Source organism: Artemia franciscana, unplaced genomic scaffold, assembly GCF_032884065.1.
Source record: "Artemia franciscana unplaced genomic scaffold, ASM3288406v1 PGA_scaffold_30, whole genome shotgun sequence".
Lineage (NCBI taxonomy): Eukaryota > Metazoa > Arthropoda > Branchiopoda > Anostraca > Artemiidae > Artemia > Artemia franciscana.
The window spans coordinates 1273316-1286142 of NW_027062662.1; the positions used below are offsets into that span (position 1 = coordinate 1273316).

A 12827-nucleotide genomic window follows, 5' to 3' on the forward strand; every position below is an offset into this window, starting at 1 on the left:
GCAATTTGTTTCAGCTATAATTCTTAGGAAGAAGTTGAAATTTATGACTTGAAAATGCGCTCGTGTTCCCTCCAAAATATGACATATTTTAGTTTTAACCAAAAAAAAGAAAGAACAATAACTTGAACCATACAAATTGCTTGAAAATTGTTTAGTGGTAATCTTAAAATTTTTATTCAATTTAGGCTTTAAAGCGAAATTGAATTAAAAATAAAAGCATTGAAGAAATATATTATTGAAATAAATTTAGTTTTTTCAGAAATCTTCAAAATTCTTCTGACGATGTTTCAAAATTTTGGTTCATTTATTATCTTCTTATATTCTTGAGTGAAGTGGAATTAAAAGGGAAAAAATATTGTATGGAAATATTTTATAAATAGTGAAATTGAAACATCCAATTGTGTCTTTTCTAGAAATTGCTGGTTTTCTTTTTTAATAGAAACTTGTTTAATTGTCTGCTCTTTTCCCATTCATATGGGACATAAAAATATTGTTAAGCACAATAACGTTTTCATTAAACGGTAAACGAGATTTTATCCTGAATTTATTTATCCTCCATTTTGAATTTATTTTTGAAAAATTATTTTTTTAAACTTAATATCAAAATAATATCCAAAAGCTGTTGTCAACAAGATTAAAGTGGCTCAATACACTAATTAAAAAGGTGTACAATTATTTAGATGAAGTTTTCCTTTCTATAGGAAAAAGCTATATAGTATTTGTTTTTATCTGAAGTTTTTGCTAAATTGCCAAGAATTACATTGGATTAAGGTTGTCAGTGGCGTGTACTTTGAAATAACAAAAGAGCAAAAAATGAAAACAAACAGATTGTCATAACATTTAATTAAATTAAAAAAAACAAGTTTTTTTAACTGGAAGTAGGGAGCGACATTAAAACTTAAAACGCACAGAAATTACTTCGTATATGAAAGAGGCTGCTACCTCATTAACGCCCCGTTCTTTACGCTAAAGTTTGACTCTTTCTCTCAATTCTTCTTTTTAAAACAGTAAAAAAATTTAGCGTAATTTAGCGTAATATCAAACAGTTCGTGGTAACGAACTGTAGTAAGGAGCGACCCGGCTCAATAGTAACCAAAACTCTAAAAAATGGAATTTTGATACCAATAGCTACATCAAAAGAATCGCATTTTAATGCTGGTTTTAAATATATACGTTTCATCAAGTTTAGTTTTACCAATCAAAAGTTACGAGCCTGAGAAAATTTGCGTAATTTTAGAAAATAGGGGGAAACACCCCCTAAACGTCATGGAATCTTAACGAAAATCACACCATCAGATTCAGCGTATCAGAGAACCCTACTGTAGAAGTTTCGAGCTCCTATCTACAAAAATGTGGAATTTTGTATTTTTTGCCACAAGGCAGATCACGGATGCGTGTTTATTTGTTTTTTTGTTTTTTTTTTTGTTTTTTTCCCCAGGGGCGATCGTATCGACCCAATTGTCCTAGAATGTTGCAAGAGGGCTCATTCTAACGGAAATGAAAAGTTCTAGTGCCTTTTTTAAGTGACCGAAAAAATTGGAGGGCGCCTAGGCCACCTCCGACGCTAATTATTTTCCCAAAGTCAACGGATCAAAATTCTGAGATAGCCATTTTATTCAGAGTAGTCGAAAAACCTTGTAACTATGTCTTTGGGGACGAATTACTCCCCCACAGTCCCCGTGGGAGGGACAACAAGTTACAAACTTTGACCTGTGCTTACATATAGTAATGGTTATTGGGAAGTATACAGGCGTTTTCAGGAGGATTTTTTTGGTTGGGGGGAGGGGTTGAGAAGAGAGGGATATGCAGGGGGAACTTTCCATCGAGAATTTGTCATGGGAGAAGAAAATTTCCATGAAGGGAGAGCAGGATTTACTAGCATTATTTAAAAAAAACAATTAAAAAATAAATGTGAAAAAGCTTTTTCAGCTGGAAGTAAGAAACAGCAATAAAACTTAAAACAAACAGAAATTATTACCCATATGAGGGGCTCACCTCCTTCTAACACCTCGCTCTTTACGCTAAAGTATTTTTTAGTAATTTCAACTATTTATTCTACGGCTTTTGTGATTCAGGGGTCATTCTTAATGAATTGGGATAAAATTTAAGCTTTAGTGTAAAGAGCGAGGTACTGACGATGGGGCGAATCCCCTCATATATGTAATAAAAACATGAGAATACAAAAGTTATTTACGTAAGCTAATTTATAAGTTACGTAAATCTTTTACCAATAAAAATATTCGAAAAAAATTAAAAGTTCTAGTTGCTTTTTTAATTAACCAAAAAATCTAACCTAACCAATAGGCTTCGTCCCCCGCTCTTTTTTTCTCAAAATCATTCGATCAAAATTACGAGAAAGCTATTTAGCAAAAAAAAATAATATGCAAATTTAGTTTTGATTATTCCTCTGCGGAGAGCCAAAATCAAAACATGCATTGATTCAAAAACGTTCAGAAATTAAATAAAAAAACAAGATTTTTAACTGGAAGTAAGGAGCGACATTAAAACTTAAAACGCACAGAAATTACTTCGTATATGAAGAGGCTGTTTTTTATATTCTAATTGTGTAGGTCAGTTTCTTCTAGTATCGCAATGTACTTGGGAAAAAATACTAAAACATTTAAGGACAGTACCCAAACAATGAAAATAAATGGAAATCCTAGCTCCTCATTCTGAAATTGGATATCTTTCATGTCAATTTTAACGCCTCCACGTAGAGCCCTGCTATTTCTAAAAATATAACTATGTTGAAATTTTACAATTTCAGGTGTTTCAAGACCACAATTATCACAACAACGAACGAGATTTAACAGATGTCACTGAAGTTCTCAGTGGAACAGACGAGTTTTTTACTCCAGAAACAGATCGGAAGGCTAGTTCTGCATTTGCAGAGGATTTGAAGTCTGAAACTGCCCAAGGTTGTACAACCCTTCTTGCTAAGAAAGAAACAAGTTTGAAAAAGTTACAATTAATGCGATTTGAACCCATGATTTCTCTATTAAATAGCTCCAGTCAGGTAGTCCTTATGTTTTTAAAGGAGGTGCTAATGATTACATCCATTGTGAAGTTGACCAGTTCCGTATGATATAATAAAAATTTGATTAACTTCAAAATGAATTTCGTAGGACAGAAAGTTCAGTGAAAATTTCATTGGGGACCCTAACACTGAGTCTAAAACTAAGAACAAAGTTGAAAGTAATTAATAAGGCTGGCAGTCCCTGTAGCCCTGTGTGAATTAATATATGGGTTTTATTAATTGTTGAACAATGGTACTAAGGATCCTTCCTTTTTTGCATCAAAACAAAAAAGGCAAACAACACTAATACGCTACCTTTTAATTTTCATATTTACTGTAGCTTATGCGCAGTACTCGGTTTTAGCATCAGAATTACCTATATGTTGGAGGGAGAGGGGAGTACCTTGTCTCTTTTTGATCTACTAATAAAAAGACGAATAAAGGAGAGAAAAGTTTGATGTCTTTTAATCGGCTTAAACATGCTAAAAGCTCGCTTTCAGCAACGGTTTAGATGCCTTTGAATGCCTATCTTCTTTATTACTCCAATTAATACTTTTTTCTTGCGCCATAATTTTTACATTGTGCTCTAAGTGGATATTAAAACCACCACATATTGAGGGCATTCTTAATTGACACGTCAGTGTGCACTGAAATATTAGGCGCTGGGCTGTAAATTTTTCAAAACAAGCCAACCTCATAAAAAGTCAGGGAAATTAAAGTAGGCCTTACCTTAAATCTCAAATCCTCTAGGACTGGGGGTGACACAGAGAGAGGCCACAAGACACAAGGTTTCTTGTAATTAAGCTGCTGTCTTGACGTCCTCCCACTGTGGTTGGTCAGACAGCTCTGCACTTCTCGTGTCCTGGTCATACCGCCTTCGTAAGTGCTGTGGATGTAACATTTGTGCACTGTATTTAGGGGGTCAACCTTCTGGCATACACAGCACTTGGCCAAAATGACTTCGACTTCTTCGTTTTAAAATTTTGGTAATAGATGGCTAACTGTTTTGTCACCTTGCCACGATAAGCTTAGAACTTTTCTAAGGCATAGTTTTCAAAAACTAGGGCGGGTTTTTCCTACCAGAAGCTTAGCATCCGAAATTCGATAGCATAGAGGAGGATGGACATCACGTACTATTCAGGAGCAGAAGCTTCAAGTGCATAGAAAAATTACTAGTGCACCAGACTCGATTCAACTTGTTAATAGCCGATATCCGTTTATATGATTCTCCTCTTGATTTGGCTATTGACGCCGAATCAAGTTGGCTATTTCACCATCATACTTAATCAATCTCCTTAGATACCTCAAGTCCTTGACTTCATCAATTGATTTATTTTTATACTTTAGTATAAGCGTAGATTCTAAGATAAGATTTATTCATCATGAAATACATAGACAATATTACGTTTTCCCCAAAGGCTCATTGGCCTGTAGTAGTAGAACAATCTTATTAGAAATAAACATTTCTTAATCAATAACGCAACATAAGTGAAGCTTGCGAGGCTGTGCTAAATTATAGGGAAAAAAGAGAATATGCAGAATGAGAGAATATAGAGAATGTGGAGAATGAGACCATATACCGAAACCAACAACCATAAAAAAACATAAACAATACATTACTTTGCGTGACGCCAAGACAACAAAAAATAACAAATAAAAAATTACATAAGTATTACAAATGGATAACCTATGGAAAAATTATTTTATTTAATCTGTTTCAAAAGTATACCTACCGAGCAACTCCACACATAAATCAGACTTAAGCTGGCCAGAGCTACCTATTTCCTTGATATCTATATTCGGTTTAAAGTTTTGAAGCTCTCTAACTAAGTGACAAAGAAGATCTACTTGAAATTAATCGAGGAACCTCAGTATTTCCTCGTATCCGAGTAACGTGGTGGTGAACATCAGACCTCTCACAAAATATTCCCTTAAAACAATGTAGTTAGTTGTGGTATTGCTCTTTGTCCTGTCAACTTTGAGAGTGATTCCTACATTTTCGACCTTTTCGTCTGGAATGTTGAGTACCAGCTTTGATCACTCTTTCCCATCTTCAAGAAGAACAGCTATCATCCGCAAAAGTCAGGTCTGAAATCTTACGGATACTGATCTTCATACCAAACCCCGAAGACTGCCGCAGAATGTAAAATGTTACAATGCAAATAGGAACGGCAATAAAACACCTTCCTGTTTACCTCTAGACATTATATTAAAGAAATGCAAGTCTCCATTATCAGTACGTGCGTGGGGATCATCATTTTTATACAGTCTGATTACCGTTTTGAGACGCTTACAAAGTGTTCTATTTTTATTCAAAATCAAAAGTGTTTTAAAAGTCAATTTAGAGCATATATAGATTTTTGTTCTGTTCTCTTGACTTTTTCAACATCAGTTTAAAAATTAAAATAAAATCAATGCAAAATCAATACAATATAATGTTGTATACTGAATAAATTAAATGAACTGGTAATCCCACCGTTTCGGCCTACACTTAAAGTGTGTTTCTGTTAATGGATGGTAGCTCAGCAATATCATATATGAGATGCGTTTTGTTATTTTAAAAAGATTTGCTTTTTTTATGGAACTTCTGTCAGATGTCCAACTTCTCTTAAGCTTTTATTCTCTCCAACAATGCGCTGCATATTTTATGCAGCACATCATTTTCTGATGTGTTGCTGAAAAATTGTTTTCTGTCCATTTTCAGTTACTAAAACTTACTATATCACAGTCTGTATGTAAGGGTTCAATCAAAGGCTAATGTGAATTGATTTTGTGATCTACTTGAAAGGAAACCGCTTATAGATCCCATATTTTGGACTAATTCTAAAATCATCTGCAATACCTTTACATCCAGATGGCTTGTGAGAATATTCAGAAATTGGTTGATTGAATTAAGAATTTGTTAGCTTAAAGGCACTCATTTGGTCTTCTGATATAAGTTCTGTCTGATTGCTGCTTTTTCTACCAGTTTGTAAGACTTGCGAAATTGAGTATTGTATTAGTTATATTAAGTAACTATGGAAATTAATGTGTTGTAATTAAGTAATTATTGAAATTTAAGTATTGTGAATGTTGCAAAAACTGCCAGCATGTAAAATTACCTAAGAAGAGTCTTAGTCACGTTTAACTAACCTTATTTCAAACAATAAACTGCAAGAAGAATGTAGTTCGGTTCTATTTTCTAGGGCTATAATAGAAGAATGATTAAGGTGCCTAGGTCACATCGTAAGAATCAAGGATAATAGACTGCCAAAGATTGTGCTTTTTGCGCAAGTCAAATAAAAAATAGGTCGTCACTAAATGGGATGAGACGACGCAAGAAGGAAATATTTGAATTTCTTGGGGTGATGGGGGGGTACAGATTAGAGTGGAGGAAGGAGGTGCGTACCTGTGTTGATCTCAAGTATTAGTAGAGATAATATTCTAACTACTAGAGCCTAGCTTCTTTTTTTAGGAACTCTAAGTAAGATTTAAGTAACAGTTTATGTCAAATTCCATTCCAAAACCTATTAAATGAAAATTAATAATAAATTCCTTTCTTTTTACTAATTTTAGAATCATCATCGTCCGCCATTCCTATACACCTGGAAAGGAAGGCTAGTGAACGTAATATCCACAAATTCGAATCAAGGGACGAAGATGACACCCATGATAAACTAACAGTAGATGAAATTCAAGATGTTTTCAGTATTGAATCTAGATCAAGTTGCATATCCCCAGCTAGCTCCTCTCATGGGGGTGTATATTCTGTGAGTTCTCATTTCATATTTTTCATAGTTATCTTGTACTTTAGGATACTCTGTCAATCGTCCAGTGGAGGAATTTTTTTTATGTTTAAATTTGAAAATAGAGCAAATCAAACAGACATCTGATTTAAGGCCTTAGTTTCCAAATAATTCAAATGCTTAAAGGGTCTGGAAAAGTAACTTTTATTGTCACTAAATTTTATCCAACATCCAGAACTTACTGCTCTCCAAGTCCCGTTCATCCTTAGGGAACGTCTTGTAGCCATTTCAATTGGTAGAGATTAGCCAGGACCCAAAACAACGGTCGAAATATTACTCTAGACGTAAATGGCAATGTAAGTGATTCTGCAAGCAACACCGCCTTTCAATTTATGACTAAAATGAAATAGAGATATTGAAAAATGGGTAAAAGAATTTATAAGAAAGGGAACCTTGCAAAAAAAAATATAAGTGATGATGAAAGTGCAAATATTTCGGCTTAGAATTTGAGTGCCACAGCCAACAGGGAAACACAAAAAGGAAAAACAAAAGCTAGCCGAGGTATATTAACAAAAAAAAATACAAGAAATAACCACAAATGCTATATAAATATAAAAACAAAAGAAGCTCACACGTTACAAAATTATAGTTGTTGTTTTGAACAAGTCATATTCACCTTACGGACTGTGATTGTCTTTCATTTTGCTCTGTCGTTTTCATTTTTGTTTTATCTACTTTATTCTGTCCATTTTTTCCCCTTTAATGAAAACTTCCAGAGGCAAAGCACAAAAATTTAGACTTCAATTACCATATACACAAACAATTTTACTGTCATTTTTCATTTCATTTTAATTGCTTTTCTGTGTACCTTTAGAATTGAAGTATTCAATACACCCTTTCCATTGTCTTTATCGTGTACCCTGTTCTACTTTTGTTCTTTCGAATTGGACTTCCCAAAATTATTGGGAGTCATAATTTTGACATGTCAAAGGCACCACAGATGCTGCCCTTTGAATTTACTTAGGATTACTTTTTGAAATTTTAGCTTTTTCGTCACTCATTTTCGTGCTTATTTTTGTTGGTTTAAAGATTGACTTGATTAACTACTGTAATTTCTTTTGTTTCATTTATTCATTCATATTAATATTTATTAGTTTCAGTATGGCATGGTTATTCATTTCATTTTTTTTGTTTTAGATTCTTTGGCTTATATATTACTTTGTTTCTACTCTGCTTAGGTTTTCATGTCGCGATTTACTTTCCTTCGAAAATGTTTTTAGAGAATTTTTTAAGTTACATCTTACTCTGTTTTAATTGGAATATAATTACTATGCGGCAATCGTTTAAGTATTTCTAATTATTCAGCTTTTCTGTTGAAGAAATAGAATATTAGTTTGGAATTTAAGTTATTACCATACAAAGATAAGACGTTCACTGAAGCATTTCTATACCTACTCATAATCTGTAAAGAAAGAATTTAAGAGGTCGAGACTCACATAAGACTCTCAAGTATTCATACGAGCGTAAAATATGATTTTGTAAGCCCTTTACTCATCCTTGCCCTTTCCTGGTCTCCAAAAATGCTTTTTTTTTCTTTTAAATTTCATCGTTGCTGCAACGTCTGAAAGTCACATTTGGCTTTTTCTAACTTCTGCAATACCATTTCCTAAACTGTTTTCTCCGTCACCGTTAGCTAAAAACCGTTTCCTGAGCTGCATTCAAAGGGGGGATCACAAGGGCAAAGTGAATTCAATCTATCTCAAATAGGAGGAAAAATACTCCTAATATGTTTAGTTACTATTTTCAATTTTGTCTACTTTTTCGTGCAAGAATTTTCTTCTTATTTTGTTAGGTGTCTCCCTTCATCAAAAATATTTGCAATTTTTAGTATCTAATTTATAAATTCGTAAAGATTGGTTTACTTGTAGTAGTAGAACAATTTTATTAGAAATAAACATTTCTTAATTAATAGCACAACATAAGCGAACCTTGCGAGGCTGTGCTAAATTCAAAGAAAATAAAGAGACAATATTGAACAATATGGTAACTATATTAGGTAAATACCTACACACACACACACACACACATACACACACACACACACACACACACACACACACACACACACACACACACACACACACACACACACACACACACACACACACACAGACACACACACACACACACACATAGGAGTGCCGTTATTGATGTTAAAATTTAAGATCACCATCTAGTAGTGTCTAAGGTTAATTTAAAGCTGAAATTTCGGAAGGGTAACTCCCTCCCGGAAAGTTATGATGTTGGTAGACTTCAGAATGAAAATTTGAGAAAAAAATTCCAGGAACAGTTGAGTACTAAACTTGAGGGTTTAAAATCTGACAACGTGGAAGATGGATGGAATAATTTCAGAAAAATAATTTGTGAAGTTGCTGATGGTGTCCTAGGGAAGAGTGCTAAGACTGCAACTAGGAATATTAGTGAAAAAGCTTTAGGTTTAATAGAGAGTAGAAGGGGTTTGTATAAGAATTATCTGAGTGATAGGTCGTATGAAAACAAAAGGAATGTAAAGAAAGTGGAGAAAGCATTAAAATATGAACTAAGGAGATTTGAAGTGGAGGCGATGGATAAAATTGCTGAGGATCTGGAAGATGCAGCTAGACGGCATAATAGTAAAATATTATACTGGCATGTTAATAAACTGAAAGGGAGTAGCCAATCCGGACTAGTCCCAGTTAAAGATAGAAATGGGGCCACAATTAGTGATAAGGAAAAAGTTAAAGAAAGATGGGTGGAACATTTTGAGAATGTGCTAAACCGAGATACAGTTGCAGGAAAAGATATAGATGAAAATGAAAAAGTTTGTGATACCTTGGATGTGAAGGAAGATTTGTTTAGTGAGGAAGAATTAGCGACAGTACTAAAAGGATTGAAAAATAATAAGGCCCCAGGTGTTGATAGTATGATTAGTGAGTTTCTTAAATACGGTGGCTCTGAGGTTAGGAATAAGCTACTGAAGATTATGAACATGATTTTTGAAAAAGGGGAAGTACCCAACGATTTTAGGAAAACCTTAATTAAACCACTGTATAAGAAAGGTGACAAGAGTGAGTGTCGTAATTATCGAGGCATTAGTCTGGTCTCGGAAGGTAGCAAAGTACTGAGTAATATGATACTTTTTAGACTGAGACATGCTGTAGACAAAATTTTAAGGGAAGAACAATGCGGTTTTAGAAAAGGTAGAGGATGTGTCGACCATGTTTTCACTCTTAGGTTAATAATTGAGAAGTCCCTTCGTTGTCAAACACCTTTGGTCCTTAGTTTTATCGATTATGAGCAAGCTTTCGATTCTGTTGATAGAACAGCGTTAACAAAGGTCTTATCGTTATATGGTATACCAGAAAAATACATTAAAGTGATTTGCGCTATGTACGAGAATAATACTGCTGCGGTTAAGGTAGGAAATGAGGTTAGCAACTGGTTTTGTATTAAATCAGGAGTTAAGCAGGGTTGTGTTCTATCCCCCTTTATAGGGATCATTTTGATGGACTTCGTCTTAAGGAGCACAGGAAAGGCAATTGGAGACCATGGAATCAAATGGGGAGGAAGAACGCTCCTGGACTTAGATTATGCTGATGATTTAAACATATTAGATGAAAGTGTGAGCAAAATGAATGAATTTTTAGAGGTAATGTTAAGAAGACTAAGTCACTAAGGATAGGAATAAGTGAAGATGAACACGTGACATTAGGTAACGAAAAGATTGATCAGGTTGGGAGCTTCAGTTACCTTGGTAGTATTATTAGTAAAGATGGTGGGAGCAGTGAAGATGTTAAAAGTAGAATAGCTAAAGCTCAGGGTGTTTTTTCACAGTTAAAAAAAAGTTTGGAAGAATAGAAAGATAAGTCTACATACCAAGATTAGAATATTGGAAGCTACAGTGATGACAGTGGTCAAATATGGCTCTGAAGCATGGGCACTCCGAAAAGCAGATGAAAATTTACTAGATGTTTTCCAGAGAAATTGCCTACGGATTGTTCTGGGTACCCGGCTGACTGAACGTATTTCAAACAGTAGGTTGTACGAAAAGTGTGGTTCAATCCCGCTTTCTGGGGCTATAATGAAAGAAAGGTTGAGATGGCTAGGCCACGTTCTACGGACGAAGGATGACAGATTACCGAAGATTGTCCATTTTGGCCAACCGTCTAGGGCTACACGGAAAGCAGATCGTCCTTGTCTGGGTTGGGAGGATGTCATAAATAAAGATTTAAAGGAAATGGGAACTTCCTGGGAGGATGTAAAGAGGGACGTTTTAAATAGATTAGGTTGGAGGAGGAGCGTGCGTGGCTGTGTTGGCCTCAGGCGGCTTGGTGCTGCAGTGAGTTATTATTAGTAGTAGTATATATATATATATATATATATATATATATATATATATATATATATATATATATATATATATATATATATATATATATATATATATATATGTATGTATATATATATACATATATATATATATATATATATATATATATATATATATATATATATATATATATATATATTTATATATATATATATGTATATATATATATATATATATATATATATATATATATATATATATATATATATATATATATATATATGTATATATATATATATATATATATATATAGTTTAAAGGGTAAAAAATTGGCTTACTCCACTAACAGTATCTGAACCCTTATTTTCATTAAATAACAAAACAAGTTTTTTTTAAACTGAAAGTAAGGAGCGACATTAAAACTTAAAACGAACAGAAATTACTTCGTATATGAAAGGGGCTGTTTCCTCATCAGCGCCCCACTCTTTACGCTAAAGTTTGACTCTTTCTCTCAACTCTTCTTTTTAAAACAGTAAAAAAAACTTTAGTTTTTTTACTCCCTCGCTCTTTAGCGGGGCGTTGATGAGGAAGCAGCCCCTTTCATGTACAAAGTAATTTCTGTTCGTTTTAAGTTTTAATGTCGCTTCTTACTTTCAGTTAAAAAAACCTTTGTTTTTTTTATATTTAATTTCTGAACGTTCTTGAATCAATGCATCTTTTGATTTTGGCTCTCCGCAGAGGAATAATTAAAACGAAATTTGTATATTTTTTTTTTTTTTGGCTAAATGGCTTTCTCATAGTTTTGATCGAATGAGTTTGAGAAAAAAAATGAGCGGGGGAGGAAGTCTAGTTGCCCTCCGATTTTTTGGTTACTTTAAAAGGCAACTATAACTTTTAATTTTTTACGAATGTTTTTGTTAGTAAAAGATATACGTAACTTATAAATTAGCCTAAGTAACGAACTTTGGTGTTCTCATGTTTTGTCACATATATGAGGGGGTTCATCCCCTCGTTAGTACCTCGCTCTTTACACTAAAGCTTAAATTTTGTCCCAATTCATTAAGAATGACCCCTGAATCACGTAGCCGTAGAATAAACAGTTGAAATTACTAAAAATACTTTAGCTTAAAGCAAGCAAGGTATTAGGAGGAGGTGAGCCCCTTATATGCGTAATAATTTCTGTTCGTTTTAAGTTTTAATGCTGCTCCTTACTTCCAGCTGAAAAAACTTTTTCATATTTATATTTTCATGTTTTTTTTTAAATAATGCTAGAATATCCTGCGCTCCCTTCATGGAAATTTTCTTCTCCCATGACAAATTCCTCGATGGAAAGTTCCCCCAACATATCTCCCTCTTCTCAACCCCTCCCCAAACCCAAAAATCCCCCTGAAAACGTCTGTACACTTCCCAATCGCCATTACTATATGTAAGCACTGGTAAAAGTTTGTAACTTTTAGCCCCTCCCAAGGGGACTGTGGGGGATTAAGTCGTCCCTAAAGACATAGGCTTTTCGACTACGTTGATTAAAATGGCTATCTCAATTTAGATCCGATGACTTAGGCCGATGACCGGGAAAATAATTAGCGTGGGAGGGGGCCTAGGTGCCCTCCAATTTTTTGGTCACTTAAAAAGGGCACTAGAACTTTTCATTTCCGTTAGAAAGAGCCCTCTTGCAACATTCTAGGACCACTGGGTCGATACGATCACCCTTGGGAAA

General features: G+C 34.0%; 1 protein-coding gene across 4 annotated transcripts in view; it reads left to right on the top strand.

Moving 5' to 3' along the window:
- The window catches only part of LOC136041594 (small G protein signaling modulator 2-like), a 191634-nt gene that overhangs the window by 156898 nt on the left and 21909 nt on the right, over positions 1 to 12827 (top strand). For all 4 annotated transcript variants that reach the window (XM_065726296.1, XM_065726295.1, XM_065726297.1 and 1 more), the window contains 2 exons: positions 2768 to 2918; positions 6572 to 6765. In XM_065726296.1, the coding sequence (XP_065582368.1) occupies positions 2768 to 2918; positions 6572 to 6765 (345 nt within the window). The remainder of the gene's footprint in view (positions 1 to 2767; positions 2919 to 6571; positions 6766 to 12827) is intronic.